Source organism: Sugiyamaella lignohabitans, chromosome B, assembly GCF_001640025.1.
Source record: "Sugiyamaella lignohabitans strain CBS 10342 chromosome B, complete sequence".
Taxonomy (NCBI): domain Eukaryota; kingdom Fungi; phylum Ascomycota; class Dipodascomycetes; order Dipodascales; family Trichomonascaceae; genus Sugiyamaella; species Sugiyamaella lignohabitans.
Window position 1 is genome coordinate 3,865,805 of NC_031674.1, and position 25,653 is coordinate 3,891,457.

At 42.2% G+C, this 25,653-nt stretch overlaps 10 protein-coding genes across 10 annotated transcripts; 3 read left to right on the forward strand and 7 right to left on the reverse strand.

Moving 5' to 3' along the window:
• Window positions 1-2,765: 2,765 nt before the first annotated feature.
• Window positions 2,766-4,379, reverse strand: GCD11 (translation initiation factor eIF2 subunit gamma; the record flags this gene model as incomplete). The annotated part of the gene is made up of 1 exon (XM_018880313.1): window positions 2,766-4,379. The coding sequence occupies one exon, from the start codon at window positions 4,377-4,379 to the stop codon at window positions 2,766-2,768; it is 1,614 nt and encodes a 537-aa protein (XP_018738143.1).
• Window positions 4,380-4,775: 396 nt separating this feature from the next.
• On the reverse strand, window positions 4,776-7,391 carry LEU3 (leucine-responsive transcriptional regulator LEU3; the record flags this gene model as incomplete). The annotated part of the gene is made up of 1 exon (XM_018880314.1): window positions 4,776-7,391. The coding sequence occupies one exon, from the start codon at window positions 7,389-7,391 to the stop codon at window positions 4,776-4,778; it is 2,616 nt and encodes an 871-aa protein (XP_018738144.1).
• A 501-nt stretch (window positions 7,392-7,892) lies between these two features.
• Window positions 7,893-9,263, forward strand: AWJ20_3306 (uncharacterized protein; the record flags this gene model as incomplete). The annotated part of the gene is made up of 1 exon (XM_018880315.1): window positions 7,893-9,263. One exon carries the CDS (start codon window positions 7,893-7,895, stop codon window positions 9,261-9,263), a length of 1,371 nt encoding a protein of 456 aa, XP_018738145.1.
• Window positions 9,264-11,312: 2,049 nt separating this feature from the next.
• POP4 (Pop4p) lies at window positions 11,313-12,128 on the reverse strand (the record flags this gene model as incomplete). Its single annotated transcript, XM_018880316.1, has 1 exon — window positions 11,313-12,128. The coding sequence occupies one exon, from the start codon at window positions 12,126-12,128 to the stop codon at window positions 11,313-11,315; it is 816 nt and encodes a 271-aa protein (XP_018738146.1).
• A 474-nt stretch (window positions 12,129-12,602) lies between these two features.
• On the forward strand, window positions 12,603-13,478 carry AIM22 (putative lipoate--protein ligase; the record flags this gene model as incomplete). Its single annotated transcript, XM_018880317.1, has 1 exon — window positions 12,603-13,478. The coding sequence occupies one exon, from the start codon at window positions 12,603-12,605 to the stop codon at window positions 13,476-13,478; it is 876 nt and encodes a 291-aa protein (XP_018738147.1).
• A 133-nt stretch (window positions 13,479-13,611) lies between these two features.
• EFM2 (Efm2p) lies at window positions 13,612-14,541 on the reverse strand (the record flags this gene model as incomplete). The annotated part of the gene is made up of 1 exon (XM_018880318.1): window positions 13,612-14,541. One exon carries the CDS (start codon window positions 14,539-14,541, stop codon window positions 13,612-13,614), a length of 930 nt encoding a protein of 309 aa, XP_018738148.1.
• A 264-nt stretch (window positions 14,542-14,805) lies between these two features.
• On the reverse strand, window positions 14,806-16,545 carry YAT1 (carnitine O-acetyltransferase YAT1; the record flags this gene model as incomplete). The annotated part of the gene is made up of 1 exon (XM_018880320.1): window positions 14,806-16,545. The coding sequence occupies one exon, from the start codon at window positions 16,543-16,545 to the stop codon at window positions 14,806-14,808; it is 1,740 nt and encodes a 579-aa protein (XP_018738149.1).
• Window positions 16,546-18,696: 2,151 nt separating this feature from the next.
• Window positions 18,697-19,569, reverse strand: EHD3 (Ehd3p; the record flags this gene model as incomplete). The annotated part of the gene is made up of 1 exon (XM_018880321.1): window positions 18,697-19,569. The coding sequence occupies one exon, from the start codon at window positions 19,567-19,569 to the stop codon at window positions 18,697-18,699; it is 873 nt and encodes a 290-aa protein (XP_018738150.1).
• A 602-nt stretch (window positions 19,570-20,171) lies between these two features.
• RPS5 (ribosomal 40S subunit protein S5) lies at window positions 20,172-20,840 on the forward strand (the record flags this gene model as incomplete). The annotated part of the gene is made up of 1 exon (XM_018880322.1): window positions 20,172-20,840. One exon carries the CDS (start codon window positions 20,172-20,174, stop codon window positions 20,838-20,840), a length of 669 nt encoding a protein of 222 aa, XP_018738151.1.
• Window positions 20,841-22,091: 1,251 nt separating this feature from the next.
• Window positions 22,092-24,716, reverse strand: ALY2 (Aly2p; the record flags this gene model as incomplete). Its single annotated transcript, XM_018880323.1, has 1 exon — window positions 22,092-24,716. The coding sequence occupies one exon, from the start codon at window positions 24,714-24,716 to the stop codon at window positions 22,092-22,094; it is 2,625 nt and encodes an 874-aa protein (XP_018738152.1).
• Between the last annotated feature and the right edge of the window lie 937 nt (window positions 24,717-25,653).

The following is a 25,653-nucleotide window of genomic DNA, read 5'->3' on the forward strand; positions in this document are numbered from 1 at the left end:
TAAAGAACTGAAATTTTTCAGATCTTAGCCCCTTGGCCTCGGTCAACGATTGATACAAGGTATTGGTAGCCCCGCAGTTAATTCTGTCGCCAACTAAGTTGCGACTAATCTACAGCTGGGTTTTAACAATTAAATTGCTTTTCAATTAAATTTATAAGACTAGACTGTTTACAAATAAAAGAGCCTTCAGATATCACACATCAACCGCGTGTTACGCTCTGATCGTGCTCCAAGCGTCCACACACATCAAACGAGTCCAAGTCTGTACATCATCCTGGGTGAAAGTTTATTACGTTCTGCACGCATCCCTGTCATGAAACAGGGGTCAGGGGTAAATTCTTATATATATAATGTTTTGTCTAATTCATTGAGCCGTGTTGGTGGCAGGTTGACCAGTCAAGACATTGCCGTCCCTTGATATGAAATATAAGTATAATAACCAATTGATGCCGCCTAGGTTAATACATAACGTACATAATGCTATATTAATGGCGGCAATCCTGTCTCAAATAGTTTAATTCAGGGTGGTAACAATCTGACTTTTCTATTGCCAGGTGGCAGCTGAATTTATCCGAATTAACACGCCTAAATATATTGTTGCAGATCGTTTCCCTTCGTGCTTAATTACATTCTCTTTCTACATATATTGTCACAGGTGATCCGCCTCCAATTTAAGATAGGAAGCTTCTCCGACATCTGCGAGCAGACTCAACTTGGTATGTGGTATGTACTTTATTATCAGGCATTATTTGCCTACCGGCACCCGTTTGGCTAAGCACCATGACGAGGCAATACAAGGCAATATTTTAAAGCTAGGAACCTTATAATTTAAATTTATCTTATTGCTGTGGAGTTCCTGTAGATCTCTCCATACCCCCATTCACAGATGTATTATACAGGTTAGATATGTCTGTCATATAGTAGCTTCGCAATATATCTATGAACCTGCCAATTGTAATTTGATAGATTTACTATACGTTGCTACCATAATACACAAATTAACTTCATATATTCTAATTTTTAGTCAATTGAGAGTATCTATAGGAAAATGACTCCAATAAAATGGATCGAACAAAACGGCTATTCTCTCGGATCCAATCCCCATTTATCAACCGTGCGTCTACAGTTTTTGACCCTCTTGTAATAAAAGTCAACAGTTTAAAGAAGAGGCTTCGGAAATCATTCACAGAATTCGATACCAACGGAAATTACCCCATCGAAATATGGCTCTCCAGCTCCCAACCTTTGGCACTTTTAGTACCATTTCTTAGATATGTATCCAAGAAGCACAGCACAGATAAGCCCGAATTAGACAAAAATATTGTCAAGTTGTGTCAGGATATTGAAAATAATTGCATTTTCTTTCACCAGGAGTATATAGAGTCCTTCCTCAAGTCAGTATATGATGGGAATTTTAAACGCAAACGAGAAATTTGGGACGCCCTTACCATTCTTGTTTGCATGGACAATAGTCTAGTAGTCCCGGAAAACTATTTACTTAATATCCATCAACGACATCAGGCGATAAATGCCTACCAAGAATTAGATCAAGACAGCTTTTTCAACCATTCGAGGTTTTCACAATCCCGTCACCCACTGAAGTACATTCTTCATAAATGCCCACAATGGCCACTACAACGAGGTGAACAATTAACAACACTCTACAATAGAACTCGGAAAAAATGGGGTATTTGGCCAGAACAGAAGTGCAACACACAGTTCACTGACACAGATCTTGCCGTCTGTCTCAATCTCATTATCGAAGCATTGATAGAAATTGCAAGCAGAGGTCAGAGTGTAAATATAAAGAAAGACAGGGTTATTAGAGTCATTGCACTCGGTAAAGTGCATCATCATACTACGAGTACAAGTGAGCATGCGACGGATTCATCATCGACATTGGCACTGGCGAAGAGTTCTATAGATAATGATGACATTGGGAATCTAATCCACAAGCAAGTTCCTGGCCAGCCGTCAATAGTGATTCCAATTATAGCTACCATCAGTTCGAATGCCCATACTGCATCCTTCGTTAAAGCTCAAACATATGCCTTAAACGAACTAGACGAACGTAAGGGATGCAACTTTGTCGAGGTTATTACCGTGAATAAGGCATACCTTCGTGTTTGGAGGTTTGAGAAAAACGGCACCATCTTCAGTACAACAATCAACATGAACAGACAATGGAAGAAATTTGTCAAGCTAGTATTGGGGTTTCTCACAATACCCCTAAAAGAAATGGGAATGCATGTACCACAGTCAAAATCGGTGATGTCGCCCATTTCAATGGCTCAGCAGTTAGAGGAATCTATGGTCATGGTACAGCACATTAAGAGAGTGAATGGGTTTGAATTTAATGGTCATAGACAATGTCTATTGTCGGAAGAACTGAAATACATACGAATAACTAGGCAATGCCTGATACCAGAAAGACTAAATATATTCGCGTCGGTTTTTAGAAAACAGATCTCGATATCCGAGTTCATTGCTCAGATCGAAGGTATTGAGAGTGAACCTTCCAGTCCTACATCTGAACCCGAAGTCCCACGAATAGAATACATGGAGGTTCATCCCCAATAACGGGATTCTTGACAACATGAAACTTTAGCACCGACTGGCTCTTAGCCGATCAGGTACGTTCGGTTTCTGAGAATTGAACAGGGTAATGTAAATACTGTACATAGACAGGTGTCTCTATATTATTTATATATGCACTTACGAAACCCAAACTAAAACTAAACTTTTGGCTGGAAACGCGAGAGAGACTACTCGACAGGCTCCAAGGTGCTACCAGCGTGAATACTGCCCCAACCAATCAATCTCCAATGCTTCTCAACTCTACGAGATAAGGCCACCTTCTCTCCAATTTCAGTACAAGCAGGCGAAGTGAGTTGCAGCTTGGCCATATCAGCACGAACACTCGTGACACGAGCGCCAGTAGTAGTGGAACCGACATTAACCATTAAAACCTCACCCTTAGTAAGCTTTTGAATCTTAGTCAGCTTCTTATCTTCAGTCTTAACACCAAGTAGTCGTCGGAGTAAGAAGTAGGTAATCTCTAATTCGATGTAAATCTCTGGCAACTTGCCAACATGGCCCAAAACATGGCCAACCAAACGATCAGCCCTGCACAAGGTAGGGTCGACCTTGGTACCAACACCAATAAGACCACCTGGAACCGCAAACTTCAGATCATTATCGTCAGCGAACAGACTAACAATCCTAGACTTGATTGGTCTACATTCAATTTTGTTGGTAGTTTCGTTCTTGTGTACAATGCCTGGACGGATCTCGATTTCATCACCCAATCGTAGAACACCATTAAGGATAGAACCACCAGCAACACCGCCCTTGAGTTCCTCAACTTCAGAACCAGGCTTGTTAACATCGAAAGATCTGATGACAATGAGCTTAGGTAAAGCGGTGAAGTCTCTTGGTGGAACAGGAATCTTCTCCACAATAAACTCATTGACAGCATCAATGTTATATTTAAGTTGGGCCGAGATAGGGACAATGGGAGCACCCTCAGCAGGAGTACCCTTAACAAATCTGACAACACTTTGATAGTGTTCAAATGCAGAGTCCTCCTTCATTAAGTCGACCTTGTTTTGCAAAATGATAACATGCTCAAGAGCCATAATTTGAATAGCTGCCAAATGCTCACTTGTTTGGGGCTGGGGACAGGATTCATTACCAGCAATCAATAAAAGAGCAGCATCCATTACAGCTGCTCCTGAAAGCATTGTACTCATAAGAATATCGTGACCGGGGCAATCAACGAAACTGACGTGTCTCACAAGCTCGTATCTTCCAGAACAACCGGGGGCCTCACACTTAGGAGAGATTTCTTTACCAGATCCGTATGACTTGAATCTTGTGGGTCTCGGACACTCAGAGTTTGAGCATTTATAGATCTTAGCATTTGCATAACCAAGACGAATAGTAATATTACGTTCCAATTCGTTCTTAAAACGAACAGTTTGAACTCCAGAAATAGCCTTCACAACTGTAGATTTGCCATGGGCTACATGTCCAATGGTACCAATATTGATAGTAGCTTGTCTTTGAATAATTTCGGGACTTAATGGATTCAATTTAGTGAAATCGGGGTTGTCAGGTTGTTCAGGTAAACCACCACCCTCTTCGAATTCTTTTTGACGACGCTCTTCAGCAGTTAAACCATCAGCGGCAACGTCATCATCATCTAAGCCAGCAAATGATACACTTTTACTTCCTTTCGAAGTCTCTTCGTCAGCAACAACTTTAGGCTGTTCTTCGTTGTTTTCAGCATCGCTGTATTCTTCATACTCTTCTTCAGGCTCCATGTTCTTGCCATCAATGACGATGTCAGGAACTTGATCTTGTAAGTCGTCAGACATTTTGTGTGTTAAGCTAGTCTTTTCTACTCGTTGACGTTAAAGAAGTCTTTCCGATTTATAAGATCAAGAAATATATAAGCCGTTGCTGCCACATGTAGGCTACTAATTTTTCACTCTGATTTTTCAAAGAGTCACGTGATATTCAAACTTTGTTATAATACTCTTGAAGTTCATCAGTAAGCAAATACGAAGGGGTGAACCTCGACAAGAACAGTAAACCTAACCCTAGAAGGAGTCACCAAGTGCGGTGGTAGAGAACGGTGAAGAAGTGGAAGTAGATCGAAAAACATGGACGTTGGCATTTGGTGGTTGTACAGGAAATAAATTAGGTAAATAGGTAATAATAATAATAATAATAAATTAAATACAGGTCACATGAGATGTGAATCTAATAGATTACATAAATGAAGCAACCTCCTCTACACGGAAACCAAAATCGTTCATCATTGAATCCACATCTTTCCATACAAGATCATAATCCCATTCGAAACCAGTTCCTGTAGCCGTCCCATTTGCCGGATTATTAGAACTTGTGGATATAGGTTGCTGTGATAACCTATTGGCTTGGGTCGGTGTCGAAGTTGCAGTGGTGCCAGGGGTGAGAGTCATAGAACCAACACCACCAAGTGAAGGTGAATTAGGCTGATCACGGATAGCACTGGCGGTAGCCGAAACAGGCCTGAATGGAGCAAGCGAGATAGGCGTACTGGAACCTGACACTCCCAGGGGAACATTAGGGGCCGTAACAGGTTGTGGTTGTTGTACACTGGAGTTAGATAGTGACACAGCAATACCTGCATTGTTCGAAATTGAGCCAGACGTTATGTCAACATGTTCTTGAGCAACAGGATAAGTCAGAGGAATAGTTGACAGCTGTTGAGTCGTTGGTTGTTGCTGGTGTAAAGAAGATGTCGGCGTTGTCGTCATAGATCGCCCTGACAAGCCCGTCACACTAGTACTCGTATTGTTTTCTGGGAGGCTCTCTTCAACATTGTCAGGAGTACTTGTCGTCCGCTGGTTAAGAATTGCAGGAGCCACACTACGAATCTCACATTGTTCTCTCATGGTCCAAAGACAATCGAAAAATACACTAGCAGCCATTCTAGTCCTAATAGAAACTTTCGCCTCCAACGTAAGGTCGTGAGGATCTGGTCTATCAACTAAAGCATCATATACCTGCCAGATCTGCTGCATAATCTCGGCTGCTCTATACGACACATCGTGCTTCAAAATTGAAGCCTTGCCAATATGCTGGACTGTAGCAATATATAAGGCTCTGCCGGCATGCGCATCAACGTATTGCGCGTACTGGGAATGATAGATTTTGTTCACAATAGTCGCTGACTGCCATAGCAATTGAATATAGACCTGAGGTAGATACCGAATGAAATCTTTATCTCTACGACAGACATTATCGGAGTGGTCCAGCAATGCTAGTGCAGCGTTATAAGCTTGCACCAAGCCACGTTGGCGTTGAAAGCTATTCAGTCGATCATTATCCAAGAAATAGTATGTCATCAAGTGAACTCGCGAAACAAGAAACATAAACCGACGAGACTCATCAAACTCACTAGACGATGAAAGGCTTAATTCAAGCTCATCTAGCTTCTGGGCCATCATCTGTATAATAGAAAGGCGCTCCGATAGTTCGGATAATCCTAGCGGATCTTTTAGATTCGAGTTTAACCCCTTCTCAATCTCGTTTTCTAGCCGCTGTATAGTCATCATTAACCGAATCGACTCAGGAATATCGATACCCGAGTCAACTCTACAAGCAGACAGAACAGTAGCATCAAAGCTTGTAAAAGAAGGAAAGCCAAACATACCCGCAACGGACTGCGAGACAATATTACAGCATATCCACGTTCTAACTTGCTCAGTAATTTTAGGATAGATGGCATTATCTTGCTTGATTCTGCCAAAATCTCGCGCATAACCAGGACAATGTAACCCTACGCGGATCGAATTAAACATGGCAATACCAGCAGAGTTCCAAGATGAATCGGCGCTAATTGTAGATGTCAAGGGAGGCCACATAGTACAAATCAAGAAAGCCTGCACCGAATAGACAGATGCAAGATTCAAGACAGTATTTGTGTTGGAGCTTGCAGGCCTTGAAGTGTTGCTATCATCATCATGCCTAGAAATCCCCGCCCTTCCTTGCGTTACGGATTGGTCAATGGACCCATATTTTGTTACTGGAGAGATAGTAATCTCGGCCAAACAGCTATTTAATAAAGGGGTCAATTGCATCATGAGCTCTCCATCTTTGTCATACCTTCTAGAAGCTACAGCCATTATGGTCCAAAACAAAGATGGGCACAGGTGGTATATTTGTTCAGGACCGCGAGAAACATCCACTACCGGTAAAAACGGATGGTACTTATCAACGAATTCCTTGAACAAGTTCTTTATGGTATCAGAAGAAAGAGTAAAACCATCAATGGTTTTCGGTGAACATTCCCAATTATTCACAACCCATTCTGGTCGATGAGTGGGCATCCCCGAATCATGTCGTTGAGGAAAGTAAATTGGAGATGGTAGTAATTTGTGAATTGGAAGCTGACTTTGCGGAGGGTGATTAAAAGTTCCATTGGAATTGTGATATTTTGAGGGAGGTGACAATGTACCGTCAGAGTTCACATTTAGAGAAGTAAGGCCAGTTCTCTTCTTCAAGTCTTCCATTTCTCTTTCGAGCTCCATCATTCGCTGACGCTTAGAAGTTCTCTTGAAATTTGGCTCCATCTTGCATTCAGTTTTCCGCTTTATACATCTTGTACAAGGGCCAGGCCATTTTTCATGACCGTCACATCGCACTTTCTGCTGCCGACATTCTATACATGCTATACGCTTCCCAGTCGTTTCTTCTAAGGATCCAGTTGAACCAGAGGAGCCTGGGTCTGGAATAGATGTCGTGACGGGGCTCAACGAGCTTCCAGCACCGTTGGGATTAACCGCACCATGGCTGTTTGGTGAGCCTTGTTTATTGGTCCCTGGAACCGAAGGATTCATTAGGGACAACTTTCCGCAGGAAAAATGTTATCAAAGATGACCCAATATTCCCTAATTAACTGACTTAAGGGATTGGTCTAGAGTTGATACTATTATCAAATGGGCCTAGAAATATGACGTACGATCTAGAACGACTGATAACCAAACAAAAAAAATTACGTCAGGATTGATATATCTTCGTTAGTTCCATTACGAACCAGTTCAGAAAAATCCCTAAACGGCAATATCATTTATAAAACAGGGTTAGGTTTAAACCCTTAACCACATTTATATAGGACCCGAAGGAAAAAATTGGCGTATCTGACGGGGATATGTTTTAGGAGATAAAGTCCATGTCTCAAAACTTTTATTTGTTCGATGGGAGTTTGAGCTTAGGCTGAGGCTTGATGTTGGGATTGTTAGGCCCTGCAAGGTTTTTGCTATATATTTTAAGTTTCACGCATATGCCTGGCGAGATCAAGCCGATCATGTCAGACATTTGAACATATTATCTCCTTGGAAATGTGGAAAGAGTATTCTGGTATAGCTACTCTTGGTAGAGCTGGTAGAGATGAATATATTCTGTTGGCTCAAAAGTTTTTCAGGATGCTGGCATATGGATCAACCATGCTTGTGTTGATCTTGTTTTTACAAGAGTTGGATATATCAGAAACTAGAATTGGATTATTTATGAGTCTCACATTAATAGGCGATGTAGTTATATCATATTTTCTGACTTTTTATGCTGATTCAATGGGAAGGCGGACGGTTATGATTATTGGATCAATAGCTATGGCTGCGGCAGGATTAGTTTTTGCAACCTGTTCGAATTTTTGGGTGCTATTGCTAGCAGCAGTATTAGGAGTCATTTCGCCTAGTGGAGACGAGGTCGGTCCATTTAGAACTGTAGAAGAATCCACTCTTGCTCATTTGACAGCTTTAGAAGATAGATCTGATATGTTTGCATGGCAAGGCATTTTTGGCACTTTGGGTGCTGCATTAGGAACTTTGGGAAGCGGTGCCATCGGAGATTATTTACGTGATATCAAGAAAGTCCCAGTTCTGAATAGTTATCGGTACATATTCTGGGCATATTTCTGCATTGCACTGATTAAACTGGTTTTGAGTATTATTCTGTCAGAAAGGGCTGAACAGTACTACCAAGTTATGGATACAACTAGCAGCTATACGAACTCTATGCCTACAGAATCGACCAGTCTGCTGTCGGAAGATATGCCCCAAGATGACAATACTCGACCCGTGGAATCTTCATCTATCGATGGCACATCATCTGCCGAGTATACTGCCCCAGTTGCCTCGTTTCTCCCAGAAACGAAAGCACTGCTCTTGAAAATTGCAATTGTATTTTGCATGGATTCGTTAGCATACAGCTTCATGCCCTCGTCATGGCAGGTGGTATATTTCGTCCAAAACTTGGGATCTTCAGAATCCAAAATCGGCGGCTTGATGTTTACTACTAATATAGTTGGATCTGCGACTGCAATGCTCTCCTCAATACTATCCAAAAAAATTGGTCCCGTCCCTGCTATTGCTGCAACTAAAATCCCTTCTGCAATTTTCTTGGCCCTCATTCCTGCGACCGCTAAAGAATGGTTGGCTATGGCCTTTCTGGTAGGGCGGTCATTCACTGATAGCATGGATGTTGTTCCAAGGGTCGTGTTACTCACTTCTATCGTCCCTAACCAGGATCGTACCAAAGTCATGGGTCTCGTCAATGTGCTCAAAACATTGGCGAGAGCTGTTGGACCCCCATTTACAGGATACTTTTCACAAGTCCACAAACTCTTCGTGCCGTTTCTTATCAATGCCTTGCTTGAACTGATATTTGCATTTGGTGTCGTTACATTTTTCTCTGATGCAAAACTATATTAGACTTTCAAGAGAGGGCCTCTTCTCTCTGTCTTATTTGTACATATTAGACTGTATTTATTAGAATCTGAAAAGAAGATTCTGCGATTGACACAATGTGCTATTACTGTTAAGACGCGGCAGAAGATATCACAATTCTGCTGGACTGTGAGAAGTAAGCATTGTCAGTGCGACTCGAAGTTATAGTCATAGCCATAAGTGTTAATGGAATATTTAAGGCACTAATTACAATGTTAAAATCTCATCTTTTGTTTTGCTAGATCTTGCTGGTCGTCGCATCTTAGAACCGGTTGGACCGGGCCCACCGTATACTTTGCTGTAGCCGGTATCTCCCGATTGTTGTGAACTAATGACTCTCTGCAGATGATGCATTCCCCCGTCTTATCACGCATATAAAATGCCTGCCATTTCATGGCAGACGGCTGATATGAAGCCGACGAACACATGACCATGTTCATGTTTCAACCTGTAAGGTTGCTAATATGGATAGTTGCTGAGAGTACACAAATTACAAATATATATAAATAGCAAGCTGCAATACTCCAGGTCATGCTCTCTGATAAAGATATCAGCACCGATAAGATTTATTAACTTATTCATAACCATAAATTCTTCAACTTCTCATACTAACTGTCAAGGGCGCATAACGTTCATTCTGCAGACATAAGCCAATAACTGTTCACCGCTCGTTGATAGCGCGGTACAAAACTACCTTGACCACTGCTACTTGGAACAAAGTCATAAGCGGTTAAACTGACATTATTAGGTTTCAGCTGGGTGAATTCCGAAAAGTTCTATTCCGCTAAACGCGTTACTCTAATACATACACGTGCAGCCAGTCGGCGATTTTCGTTTCATTCCGCAAGCCTTTAAGACTCAGACGCATCAGATCATAATAGGCAGCTATCTTACACTGATAACGGCAAAGGGGTTAGGCAACACCGTGCTGATTACGCATAATACGTCAATCAACCACCAAATCAGTCATTGGACGGACTCCTCCCACTATTTTAAGGTCCTATATAAACAACACGATTTGCAATTATATTATTGTGTTACTTCGGTTTTAATCACCATCTACATCTGGAAGTTATTGGACTGTTACTACAGTAATATATCATCTGCGATTTCCTTCTGATCCAGTATCTCAGTCTGTAGTTTTTTTTTGAGTCCTTATCAGTTGTGATTGTGTTCTTGCTGTTTGGTGATCGCTTCTCATCATTATTTAGTGCATTAGCTATTCGACGCAACTATTCAACTTATCTTGTTCCAGGAAACGTATCCAATTGTCTGTCGTTTTGGTCTTGAATCTGTATACCTACAACAATTCTATTTCTGTCATCCCCATGTTTTTGTTCAAACCTTTCTATAGACAAGCTCCTAAGAATCAGGCAGATAACGATGCAACACGAATTGCTAACACATCCACTGAAGGGCCAAGTCCCCTATCCTCTATAAATGGACCGTCATCTGCGAAAACAGTGATCACTGTAAATGATAGCATCGAAGACGACGGCTTTGCCCAAGTCGATGTTCGTCCATTTACTTATGCTGAGGTCGCCTCATTATCTGTTCAGGAGAAGGAGCCTCGTACCATTCACGTTCCAAATGGCTGGCTTGAAGACAACAATGACATTGATGATGAGCCCCTTATGGATTCTGCCAACAGCCTTCATGATTCTTATACTAGTAGCGGCGTCAACTCATCAATTTTGGAATCATCAGTCTCTTCCTACCTCCAATCCTCTAATCCCACTTCCACTGATATTTTGGCAGAATTACAGTATGGTGATCGAGTTAGGGGTCTCAAGATTCCTGGTTCTAAGAAGTTTTTTGAAGGCGTCTACAAGGGCCAGGCTACTCGCAAAAGTGCTGTACCAAAGCACGAAATGTACATCAAGTAACGCTGGACAACAACTGCTTATAATCCTTCTCTTCGCTTTTCCAATCATCGATGATATGATTGACACGATTTTCCTGTATAACCATAAACCTCTTATTTATTTTTAATTTTAGCCACAGAAATATGCCTTCAGAATCTGATTCTCGTCCTCATAGATCCTCTATACTTCGGCTTTTGAATTTTCTATTTGATCTATCAGCAGTCCTGTAGATTAGCCGTGAGCCTAGAATTTCGTAGGAGTATCCTGTTGTATCTGATTCCCCTTGGTATACGGTGGTACTAAAACGCGTTCCCTTCTTATTTAGAATACGTAATCCACCAATGTTTGAGCCACTTGATTCACAAACAATGACGAAAGAAGACTTGCTTTCCCAAATAACAATACCTTTCAGACCAATTAATGTGGGATTATGAGACGATGTAACTTTTAATAGAGATCCATGAAAATCAGCTGTTGTCAGTTTCGTCGCCGTAGCTAACTCCTGGGCTCGTGATGGTCTATCTGCTCTTGTAGACACACTAGCATTGGATCCATATATTAAATCCGTAATATACAATTTCCATATTCTGTGAAGTTCGAGGAAATTCTCATATTTTGGGACATTTGCTATCAAACTACTAGGAAGCTCATCAACAGAATTGAACTGTTTACTCCGTAGCTTGCTCTTTACTATCTTCTGACAATTTTTAGATTCTAAAATGTAATCGGAAAGAGCAGTTCTGGCATTCGTTAATTGGCTCTTTTTGCTCTTGTATATTTTTTCGTTGTTTTTGTGTTCTTTTCCAGCAGCTTCTGGAGCGACCAATGCCTTGCCAGATAATTTGTTGTTGCCTTTAGTGGGAGTAAGGACCAAGAACGGTTTCTGATCGCCTGAAACAGAATATCTAGTGGCTAGTAAATCTTTAGTTCTTTCATCGCTATGAGATCTGCTTAACAGAATCTCTTCCAAAGAAGTTCTAGCCATAATACCGATTGACTATTGAATATGAATGTTTTTCATGAAGTGCATAAAAACCTGCAGATTAGGCAATATAAGATCGATCTGCCCATATTTCACTATCCGCCGGATGACTTTGCCGATAGCTACGAACTAGAAGGTATCCAGCTGCTACACATGCCCAGGACTGTTGGGTCATACTTAAAAGCCAGCCTATCGTTGGGTCCTTGGAGCTCCAAGTCGCGAATATTTATTTCTCTTTTGCATGACCCATACGTGAACCTTAGTATAGAAAACTACATATTCAGGAATACGCCGCCTGAAGCTCACAAACTGTTTCTGTACACTAATGATCCATGTGTGGTAGTAGGGAGAAATCAAAATCCTTGGCGGGAATGTAACCTGCCATTAATGAACTCATTACGGGTACCACTAGTACGGAGGAGGTCTGGGGGTGGAACGGTAGTTCACGACGAAGGCAATGTTAATTTTTCGTTTATGATGCCTCGAGAGGAGTTCACGAGAGACAAGCATGCTCAAATGGTGATAGATGCGTTGAATGACTTGGATTCAGTTTGTCAGCACCCTCCAGTAGATCAGGAATATATTAATCAAAGTGATATCAATGATTTAGAAGGGATAACATCGGAGTCGCTGAGTGAGATACCAATGTTTGAAGATTTGACGCATGCTGGTATTGGATCAACTAGGGCACCTCTTGCCGGCCCACAGGTTAAACTAAAGCTGAACGAAAGATATGACATTGTCACAAAGGATGAGAATAGAAAAGTGTCTGGATCAGCTTATAAAATTGAACGGCAAAGAGCTTATCATCATGGGACAATGCTGTTGCATTCTAGACTGGATATACTAGGAGCTCTGTTACACAGAGATATTTCTAGGCTCGGTGTTATTGAAGGAAGGGGTGTTGCCAGTGTTAAATCTCCAGTTACAAATATTGGGTGCCATGAAGAAGTGTTTATGTCTGCCGTTGTTAAAGCATTCCAAGTATCATACTACTCTGACGCTAATGACGAACATGGCTGGTCCTCAACCGAACCAGTAGCAGTAATAGACGAGAAGACTGCACTTCCTCAGTCAATTATTGATGATGCTGAAATCATGAAGACATGGGAATGGCAATTTGGTCAAACCCCAGAATTTACGCATCGCATTTCTCATCCAGAAACGGACATCTCAACCGAGTTCATCGTGAACAGAGGTCGTATAACTAAATCAAAAGGTGTGAGTGCGAGAGTAGAAGGATTAAGATACTGCAGCGAGGACTTGTATCCACATTTTTCAGAGCAAAGCTGGATTTTAGGGGCTATTGACGGGTTTTCCGGTAATATTCCGCCAGGTATGACAATAAGTTAATATCATCCTATGCATCTGGTACATATGTATATATACAATTAATTGCATCATATTTGTAAATTTAGCTAATAGATACTACTAGTTATGATATCTCTATAATTGATACTCTATTTTCGTAATAAATAAGTTCGCTTTAATCTCGCCATTTCCATGATGACCAAGCGTAGTCCATTTCGCCAAAGTCATCCACTCCATGTTCAATTTCATAGCGTATCCTCACCAGACCAATACTCTCCAGCCCAGCATAGAAGCTAGTCCTCTCTTGCTCAAATTTTCGCCGCAGAGGAAGCTGAACACATACCAAAGCATCACTAGTGTGTCTCAAGAACGTCTTTATCATATCGCACACCATCTTGGGATGCTGCGGTGAGTATATTGGATCAGAAACCAAAATTGACGAGAACTCCTCTTTCTTTTCTTTAAAGATTTCAGATTCTGAAGGATTAGCCCAGTCAAGAACTTCAGCACGAATATTATCTGAGCTGTTACAGTTCATAGAAACATTTCTTCTTAGATTGTCTATTATTTCGGGCAAATCTGAAACCCATATTTCATGGCCAAGCTTCGCTGCGACAATCCCAGAGAGTCCAGTTCCAGAACCTAGTTCCAAAATGGGATCTCTAAGAAGTTTAGCGTGCTCCTTAGCTAATCTATTTGCTAAGACCAGAGCAGAGCCCCATGTCTTCAGACCTAAACTGTCTTCGGTTAAAGACGGTTCTAGTAGCCTTATTTCTAAAGGTGTGCCATCCGCTAGAGTGACTTCTATCTCGCGCTCAAACTCAGGGGCAGCTGTCCGGCCACATCTTTCGGAAAGTCTTAGACTTGCTGAGGCCCATATTTCCTCTCTCACATCTTCACTGTCTATCCAATCGAGAGGACTGGCTAATAATGATGTCAGCCAGACAAATAAGCTAGACTGATCGAAAAGTGCAAAATTGTCGTCTGCTCGAGAGAAATTTTTGACTCTTTTTTTTGGCGCTAATTCGTCCAGTGTAGAAGATATCACAGCAGCATCAGGAGATTTCCTAATATTAGGAAGATCAAAAATGTGCTCTACAGTCATTAATGTCCTTCTTTTAGTCCAACTCCAGCTGTATCTTATCTACGTATATACATATGATTAGCAAAATCTTTTATCCGTCTGACTGCATATGGAAAAGATCTACTATGTTAATCGCTACTTAATGCCCTATAGTCGCTAGTAAAACGGAGTTCCTTATGCGAAGTTTAGCTTAGTCATCAGAACCATAGAAGTTGAATTGCGAGAAGTATCATATTAAAACAAAATTAACGTAATGCAAAGCCTATATTAGTTTAAGACATATCATTAGTATTCAGCAAGTCTGAGCTTTCGGCCAATCTCCTTCTTCTGGCTGAGTCGGCGTCTCCGACTTGCATCTCCTAATGGAGACGGTGGTCTCGAGTAAGCTGCTTCAAAGTCACCAATATCGAAGTATCCATAACCACCAAGAAGGTATGATGATGAATCACCTCCATCCTCTTCTGGCGTGACAACAGTGTTAGGTGTAAGCGTTTTCCCAAACGGTTGAGTAGCAGGTGCCACTAGTCCTTGAAGATTGTCGTATGATCGAGCCCGGGTTCCCATAGAGAATTTGCGACTTCCATTCGCTAGTTCCACAGATCTCCAAAGGTTACGGAACTCAATGAAACACGAATTTAGAGTGTCCAAAAATCTTTGAGTCTGCCTATGCTTTGATGAGGCACATATGGTAATTGAGTCACCCTTAATTATGTAACCCAAACCGAAACCATCTGGGCTAGTGGGGCCAAAGCCGAAAAGTTTTAAAGACATGTTTCCACAGTTACTGGTCGAGAGAATAGCATTACCCAGCCGGTCCCATCCAGGGTCAGAAAAGATTGATGGCATACTGGCCAAAACATCTTCAGCAGCTGAGTCATCTGAACGACTATCGTCCAGTTGTTCTTCGGCATGCCTTTTCCAAACACAAAACAAAGCGTACAGGTGACGATCCTGGCCAAGCCCCTTGGAGCATTTAGCAGTTGTCTGCGAGTGCTTTTTACATGCTTTCCGAAGCAAATCAAGTTTCTGGGAAGCTGGAGCATCGTCACAAAACTTTCTGACAAAAGCTGCTGACTCCTTTGACACGGTGCGAATAGATTCTGTTCGTCCATGGAGAAACTGCTTGGTCATAGCAGGTTCATAGGTACACTCGACTCTGCCATATAACGAATAATATGCAGCTTGGAATGCCATTTGAACAAAGGCATCGGGACTGAACCCCATCTGTTTAATGAGATTAACACCATAACCATCAAACTCTAATGCCTGGAATTCATTCTGCTGGATTAAGTCAGCAAGACGGGTTTCAGCAAATCTCATCGCTAGAAGCAACTCAGGAGTGGTATTCCATTCCAATTTCCTGGGAGTAGTACTAACGTCTCCGAAGGAAGCAGGATCACGCTCAGAAGGATCAGGAGAATGCGTTGTCCATATGCTTGGGGATTTGCCGTTAATGCTTTTGGCGAATCGTAACAGCGTATCAGTATACACATCAGAAACAAACCGAAGAACAGTATGCCCATCCACACCAGTATGCTCGAAATTGACACCAGCCTTCGCATTTTTAGTGACAATCAGCTGAAGCTTATCATACCATCTGTTTGTACATGTTCCTACCTGAACGCCCTTCTCGATTGTTGATAAACCACAAAGCATATTTCGGGATAAATCAGCAAGTGATTCTGGCGATTCATGGTCAAGGCAAACTACGAATAAGCTCGCATCTACCTTTTTTAGACATTCTGCATTATGTGCAGCTTCGCTATCACAGGATGATGCCCTTGCCATTAAGGATTCACGAATATTAGCCCAGATCCTACGATTCTCAGTAGTCAACACTCCCACAGCACTTTTAGCAGCTTCCGCAATTGGTGTATTCTCAGCATCGTCAATAATGGTTTGAAAGTTAAGAGCAATGTCCTGCTCTGACATAATTAAGTCATTGTTGTCGTCCAATACATCAAACCAGTAGTATTGGGATCTACAAATTACAACTATATGCTTTGAGGAATTGTCTGATTGCATAACACACCCTTTGTTGGTAGGAATTCTTGCACTGCCGAACAATCTAGAGTATTGATACATGCACAATGGTTTGCCTCTAAATTCATCTGGTGATAAAACTTCTCTGCGAAATTCCCGCACAAACCTCAATGCAGACGTTACAAGTTGACCAGCTCTGACGACCTGTGTAGTGGGATAGGGGGTGGAATCATCCTCTAACAAGAAAAAGGGGTTGAGGTTTAGCACAACCGGATTGTCATAGGAGAGATAAGAATCATACCAGAATTGTTCAATGTAGCTCGATCGAGATTGTGAATAGGAAATCAGTTTCTCCTGTAAGGTGGGTCCGCTGGTTTCGACAAACTTCCTTACTGCTTCTTCTGTTGCAGCCTGCTCTTTTGGCGTTTGTAAAGGACTCAGCACTTCCAAGTATGACTTCAGCGTATCCTGTAGGTCAGGGATTGGTAATTTTTCCAACTTATCTTGGTTGGCAAATGTTAACCCAACTGTCATCTTTATTACCTCCAAACTTTGTATGCAACTATTTCGTGTAAGATTTTCTGTTAATTTGATTCAAATGCTTTTAATTGATTCAATATCAAAATGCTAAGGAACTCCTTTTAGTGTGTCAGGGAAAAAGATCTATCGTATATATATGTATATATATTCACCGCTAGCCCTTAAGCCCTGTGGACAATCCGCTGTAGATCGCACTTGAAACGGGTAAAACGGCAATACCAGCTCTGTGTGACAACCGCTTATCTAGTCTGGGGCAGTTAGGATTAAACTCACACAAGGTTTGTTTATAATCCGGGGTAATGGAAGCGCAGTGGTAAGCATGTATCGGATAAGCTGGTCAGGCAGCATTTAATATATTTGATGTTAGGGTTGACACTAGATTGGGCCGTTTCCGCTAACCCGGGCCAAATGCTACGGAGATAGAATGCAAACTAATGGCGGATTATATTGTATGACTTCGACTAGATTGGATCAATGGATTTGAAAGAATGGGCCAAAGGACCCCAAACTACATGATTCCGTTTTGGTTACAGTATTTACAGCCGATTGCGGAGCCGAGATTAAGCATATAGAGAAATTGTTTAGCAGAGTCGGCCAACTCACAATACATTACCAATTCAAGACCATACTGTTCTCTGATCTATTCATCTTATTGAGCCATATAATTGCATGACATTCAGTAATGGCAATGGCGCGACGAAGGTTAGCCCAAAAGCTAGCAAAAGTCTCATTTACTATGTAAAGAGAGCTGCAAGCAACGATATACCTGATTTACTAATAATGCTTCAATTTATAAAGAGAAAATGTTCTGATATAGGTTAAAACTATTGGTTTAGTTTGGCTTTTGCATTGTTTTTAGCCTCACTAGCGGCTTGCTGTGCTTCTTCAGATTTGTCTGTCAAATCATCTTTAAATTCACCTGCTGTCTCTTGCAAGTCGTTGGCCTTGGACTTGAGCTTTTCCTTTCCTTCTTCTTTAACCTGTTCTAGCTTCTTTTTGCCTTCAGCAACATCCTTCTCAGTCAGGTTCAAACCACTGGCAGTGGCGTCAGCGGCCTGCTTGGCTTTCTCTGTAACAGTCTCACCAGCATCTAGACCTTTTAAAAGAGCATCACCAGCCAGACGGTTAACTTTGTCGGCCGCCTTTTCAGCCACTTGTTGAGCCTTCTTGATAGCACCTTCTTTGGCATACCGAGAGGAATGGAACTGTCTTGAGACAGTGCATGGGGCCGCCTTGACAGACACTAAGGCAGTCGATTGATTCAAAATTCTCTTTCCCGAAAGTCTCAACATCTTGTTACTGTAAATGAATATGTATGTTTACCAAGTATTTAGTAGGAGCAGAAATAGTATTTATATAACTTGTGCCTACAAACTCAAACTTCGCGGAATCTGTAGCAATCTTGCGTTAACTAAGCAAACTCAGGGGTAACCCCTTACCCAGTTGGTGCATATTTGCTATGCAGGTTTTGAAGATCAACCTTAAAACCTAGCAGAAATAGCAAAGCTCGACGACATTATCACTCTCTAGCGAAGAATCATGACACCATTCCGCGTTTCTCTACCAAAATTAGCAATTACAGAAGAGTAATTCGATCCGGTGATTCCTCTAAAGATATTACATGGCCAGATGATACAATGGCATATTATTTGTCTATTCTCCTTTAAATACTGGCTTCCGCTTATTAGCGAAGGCATCAAGCGCCTCGAACTTGTCTTTTGACCTGACTACATCCTTGTAAGCAACTTTTTCCCATTCAGGGGAAGCTCCACGTACAGCAGACTTGGCCGCAAGAATGGCTAGGGGTCCTCCGGCGCAGATGGTCCTTGCAAACGTAATAGCTTCGTCTAATGCTCCAGTAGTGGCTACCCTATTGGCAAGACCGAGCTGAAGAGCCTCAGCCGGTTCCACTCGGCGGCCTGTAAGAATCAGGTCAAGAGCACGTGAGTACCCAATGACCCGTGGCAGCCGGACTGTGCCACCAGCACCAGGGACGATGGCTAGTCTAGTCTCAGGAAGACCAACCAAGGCGTTCGAACCAAGAACTCGAAAATCTGTAGATAATGCGACCTCAAGACCGCCCCCAAGAGCAATACCGTCAATCGCAGAAATGGTGGGAATATGTAATTCTTCAATCATAGTGAGGGTACCATTGAGCTTATGAAGGAAAGAATCAGTGTCATGCTGAGTGAACGTTCTGCGTTCTTTGAGGTCTGCTCCAGCACAGAATGCATCCGAGGTTGTAGACGTCAAGATAAGCGCCCGAACCTCTGCTAAGGCAGGGTCTTTTGTTGCCAACGACTTGATATAGGTGTGTAGTTCGTCGAGCAATCCTTTGGAAATTGAATGCTTAGCTTTTGGCCGATTGAATGATAAAATTGCAATCTTACCAAAATCAGCATTTTCATTAGTGATTTTAATGGGGCTATCTTCATCCGTTGAGATAGTATAATGTCTCCTGGGAACGAGCACGCCGGATCCCACAGCCCTTCGAACTAGAAAAGTACTTCGAGTTGAGACAAGCATTTTGTTGATGATGAAAGTGGAAAAGGAAAAGCTTTCTCACAATAATAGCTCGACGACGGAACCGAGATACGGAATTTGTTACCCCACATCTAGATCGTCGCCTGTTCTAGCCGCGTTCCTGTGCCCGGAGAAAACACGGAAGAAAGAATAGAACTTCCAGCACCTACATAGAGTTTAGAGCAGCAGATTTTACAGCTATCTTGTAACGGAGGTGCGGAACCTCTCCAGATTTTTTTTTGAGATACTATATAATCTTTCTGTCAGGGGAAATTGCGGAAATGCTCTTCCCGAGGAGTAGACTCTGATAAGTATCGCGGTTAGGGTGTCTTAACTGGCATATGCAAAGTACTATCTTATCACCATATTCCTTATTAGGTAATACAGTCACAAGAAAGTTCCCGGGCACTTTGCTGCCCCTGCAGAGCACTGTGTTGGAATCTAGCTTGCGTATATCTAATCACGACGAAAAAACCCACTCCAAAACTACTGCTGTGCGCGCAAGTCAATATTATTACCAAACTGTCTGATAGTATTGAAAATAGTGTGAAGTTATATCGACATTTTTTCGACATTAAACTTATTCCCCAATAATAAAATCAAAAATGTCTGACGTCGAAGTTGAACAACCCGTTCAAGAAGTTGAACAACAACAAGAAGCTGTTGTCTTGTACACTGCTATCCCCAAGGATGTTGTCGCCAACGCCGGTCAAATCAAGCTTTTCAACAAGTGGAGCTTCGATGATGTCGAGGTCAAGGACATCTCCCTCACTGATTACATTCAAATTAGACAACCCGTCTACCTCTCCCACTCTGCTGGTAGATACGCCAACAAGAGATTCAGAAAGGCTCAATGCCCAATTGTCGAGCGTCTCACCAACTCTCTCATGATGAACGGCCGTAATAACGGTAAGAAGCTTAAGGCTGTCCGTATCATCCAACACGCTCTTGAAATCATCCACTTGCTCACCGATCAAAACCCTCTCCAAGTTCTTGTCGATGCTATTGTCAACACTGGCCCAAGAGAAGACTCTACTAGAATCGGTTCTTCTGGTACTGTTAGAAGACAAGCTGTCGATGTCTCTCCTTTGAGAAGAGTCAACCAAGCTATTGCTTTGTTGACCATTGGTGCCCGTGAGGCTGCCTTCCGTAACGTCAAGACCATTGCTGAATGTCTTGCTGAAGAACTCATTAACGCTGCTAAGGGTTCTTCCAACTCTTACGCTATTAAGAAGAAGGATGAGCTTGAGCGTGTTGCCAAGTCCAACCGTTAAAAAGCTTAATAGTTGTAAGTTTAGTTATGAAGATGATGTTATTAGTGGAGTGTTGAAAAGTTTATATTTCCAATTAGTATTACATGTACATATACTTCTGGGATAAATCCAAAATGCAAAAAGTCATAAATATAATGGTTTAATAGTAATCTATCAGCGGTCTCGAACAGGGCTCTGTCCTAGCAGTTGAGGCGTTGGTGATATAAGCTGTGATGGGATGCTTCTCTATTATTCATGGGTCTATGAGTTCCGAGCTTTAAAAGTACTTCATGCCTCACATTCAAACCAAGAACATGTGCGAAAGCACTAATATAGCTCAAATTAGGTGGCCCAGTGGAAAGTAACATAATAGGAAAAAAAAAGACAATTTTATTACATATCGTATCATAACGTATCCTAGTATAATTGGAAGCAATCTAGTTGCTCAGGAGCTTAGATGAGAGCTTGGCAATGACATGTAGTGCCACAACAGAGAAGATAAATCCAAGGGCCATGACCATGACTACGACGGGATCAACACGGAATCCTGATGCTTCTTCAGTATAAAGCTTAAGCATGGTGTTAGAGCTTCCACCGGCACCTGCTGCACGGGTAGATGGAGGTCTCTCATTGGCGGCAGCAGCTTGTCTGTCTTGGTTGGCTCTACGACGAAGGGCGGCCTTGGGTCCACCAGGAACGGCTCCAGTTGATGACTGTTATGTTAGTTATGAATGTTCGAAGCCCCGCAACTACAACATCAACAACCGGGGATCATAACCAGGGTATGTAAAATTTCACACAAAAATTGTTAATCCAAATCACCATTACTGATCTCCAAAAAAAGAGGGCCATATTTAGCTGGAATCGTAGCCAAGCGAAGCTCGATAACATCACATTAGCACTGGTCCCTTGAAAATTGAATTAAGTGGGTCTGCTTATCATTTCAAACACTCGTCTTGCTCAACTGTATTTCAAGATACAAAACTTCACTCCAATATCAGAAATCACCAGGTTCTGGCTGACTACTTACCATTCTTTATCGTGGCTTATGTGTGTATGGGAAGCTCGAAAGTTTCAGTGACGTGTGACAACTCCTGTAGTACATCGTGGAGATACAGTAAATCCGGGTAACTTATCTAGTACCCCATATCCACTTAAAAGTGATCTGCGAAGATAGAGTATCTACTGGAGTGGGAAAAGAATTTAAAATAGATATAACGAGCTGTTTAATAAATAGAAACGAGTTAAAATAAATTGATTTGAGCATAGTTCTTAACTTATCCATAGCGATGGAGTACTCTGTAATGAAGCAGCATCATCGAAGTCACCGGTCAAAGTCAAACTACCAATGTCACCAGCTGAATCCATAGGGCTCAATTCGCTTCCATCCTTCAGACTCGGTCGGTGACCTAGAAGAGGGTACACCTCTCCAGGTAACGCACCGGGATTTATCATAGTCGATGGAGTACTAGAGCTGCGACGACCATAACCAGCTGTAGAGCTCGAGCTATTTGCGGTTGGCATGCGATACAACGACCGGCCAAATCTGTCATTAGAAGGAATATTTGTATGCCCCTCATCGTCTTCTTCAGACTCAGGCGGAACATCCAAGGAAATATGAGGAATGCGGGGAGAAGAATGGTCCATTGGGTCGACCCCATCATCGTCGTAATTAGTCGAGTAAAGTGACTCTTGGTCCTGGTCAGCAATATCAACACTACTAGCCACGCTCTCGTGACGGCCCAGCTGAGGAATCTGTGGAACAGATGCTTGAACTCCAGAGAAGGCCACTGGCTCGGCGGTATCACTGACCGATGACATGCTAGTTCGAGATGTCCCTTGAGCAGATGACGTAGAGGCTCTATCAGTAACGGTTGATGACGATCGCACAGAAGAAGAGTCTGAATTGTTCGATAATGAATGAGCACTATTTGTAGAAGCACCATTACTGTAATATTGCTGCTGATGAGAAGTAGTAGATGAACCGGAAGTCGAATCATAAGAATCAGTGTTGGTTAAGTTGGATGTTGCAGATGCAGAACTCGTACTCGAGGATGACCCGCCCGAATTTGTTGATGAATTCGAACCCAGCCTAAAGTTAGTCAGCTGGTTCATAACTGGTCTGGTCATATCTTCAGCCTCTGCTTCTTCTTCTTGGATCACGGCTTCATAACTTGGGGGGGCATCAGGGCGATCCTCGATAGATGGAGGTGATACCTCTGCATCAAATGGGGGAGGGGCTACTGATGGTTTCCGTAAGAAATGGATCGGACGCTGGGGAGCACGTTGTGATGTTGACGGCATGGGAGTTGGGAGGGTAGACGAAGAACTAGTGGACACAAGACTAGAGCGTCGAGGGATATATTGGGGAAGTAGAATATTGGCATTGGTGCAGTGGTTGTCAAGTAGACTAATAGGCGAATCAATGGAAATCTCATAGAACTTTCGCTTGTCGGTCGCATCTGGATCAATCTTAGACAACCTCAGCACAAGCTTAATCCAATGGTGGATTTCAATATTCTCATATGCAGTATTGGGGTGTAGATGTTCTTTTACGTTTGAAAATGACATTGGGATTTTAACTTCATACTCCATTTCACTAACAGACTCTAATTCCACGCCATGGAAGTCTCCTAGCAAAGAACCAGAGATACCATCATCAGGAAGGAATTCCTTGATAAGAAACTTCTTGGTTGGTTCAATCCGGTGTACCTTTTTGTTTTTACAATAGTATTCGGCATTCTCGGTGATATACACTCTAATGCGATGCAATTTCATTTTTGCCAGAGGGGTGAATTTAAATGCGATTGGGATCTCAGTTCCCATTGGAAAACATTTTCCTGCAATTACAATATCATAATGAAGCTGGTCTTCCCAGTCTCTTGAAATAGCGATAGGTTCTGTTGCCTCCAAATTATTATCTGACATGGCACGGACGACAGTCACCTCTTTTGTACCTGAAATATTTGATTTGAAAGTACCAGGACGTTCAATAATGGCCTCCAAATCATAGATGACGGACCCAAAATTTGCACGAATAGTCTCTGGTAACGATTGGGGAAGTGCCAGTTCAAAGTTATAAATATATTCGCCAGGTTCAAAAATGCGATATCCTTTTGCATGAATATCATGATCTTGGGCTTCAGTTTTGGAGAAACTTCGATGTGGTCCTAAGGCGAGACCCGAGAATGTTTGCGACGACGGCATTGATGGTGCAGGACTCGCTGCTCTTCGAAATCTGTTGGCTAATCCCTTGATACCAGTTGCTGCACTGAGGGTAGAAGCAGCACCTTCGAAAGAATCAGTCGATGTTCGCCCACGTAAGCCTTCTGGTCTACTTAAAGAGTTGTTACTACTGCTGCGAGGCCTCATCCCCGAGGGAGACGCATCTCGTGAAAATGATGAGACAGCGCTGGATCCAAAATCCTTTGCATATCTCACTAGGTGAGCACCTGAAGAATACTCTGCCATGGCGTAGCTGGCATTGAAAAACGACCACACATGGCAGTGAACATCTTGGCTTTCATAGGTCTCAGCTCGCTTTGGGGGAATGCCTTCAGGCCATTCAGTCCTTGCGTGACCCTTAAATGTCAAGGTGATAGCTTTGATTTTAGTTGGTTTGGATGTCGTGACAATCAAAGAACCTCTCAGCATAGCTGGGGTTTCCTCAACATATTCAGTCTCATTGAAGCCTTGAAGAAAAATAACCGGCTCAGCCAATACTATCGATAACGAAACCCCGCCAGAAGAAGTAATCTGATTTTCTGGCGCATTTATGGTTGATTCGGATGTGAAGGATGCAGATGGGAAGATTGGAGAATTTAAAAGATTTGGCTTGGGTGTCGTCATATCCTCATCTCCCGGATACTGGATAGTGGGAGTGTGGCTTGAAGGCATCTGCTTGGTGTTAGTCGGTTGAACCCCTCAAATAAGAAGCTGGAGACAGCATGAAACAAGAGAATATAGAAGGAAACGAATCCACGAACTTGAAATCTCAAGGAGCTCCTCTCTCCGTTCTCAGTGTACCACAGTACTTGCCTTGGTTTAGTAGCAAATGACCACCTTCCTGACAAATATTTAAAATTATAGTCTCGGTTGTAACTACAGTAATTTCCTTGGATGCTAACTATTGACGACGTTATTGTTGCAATAAAAAAGGTGTATGAAATGATATGATCGTCCTGAGAGGAGAAAAAGTATCTTGATCGCTTGTACCTAAGCTTGCCTTATCATACACGCACCACGACCAAATGAATGCAAGCCGGTCCCAATAAAACTGCGAGGGCCGCACCAACTGCAATCAATATAACGGAAACACGGGTGAAGCCGAACAGCAAAGCCTAATATAAAGAAGAACTTGCCAATAATTTTTATGGGGTCGCCCTGAATCAACGGAAGCAGAACTAGTGATATTTATTTGTTTGATAATTGGGTTGAACTTTTGTTCGTTTTGATATGGATCTGGTCACTAGCCAAATATGCCAGCTTTGATCTTGGGCCGAGCCTAAAATAAGCCAAAAAACAAAACTTGCATCTGGGGCTGCAGAAACAAGCAGATTTTGGGTTCATCTGGATGCGGCGCAGTTTGCAAAAGTAGTGTGATGCACACTACAGTATGACATTCATCCGAGACAAAGCCCACTATTACCGTTAATGAACCACCCCATGTGGTTAACGCCAATACTTAGGTGTCTAGACTGCGGGTGACCCGGACAGACCTGTGTAGATCGAACCTTCCTTTATCGAGTTAAAAGCTCTCTACTGAAATCTGTTCCTACTTTTTTTATGTTGATCATTCAAAGTATTAGAGGCAGACAGCTAATTTTACATATCT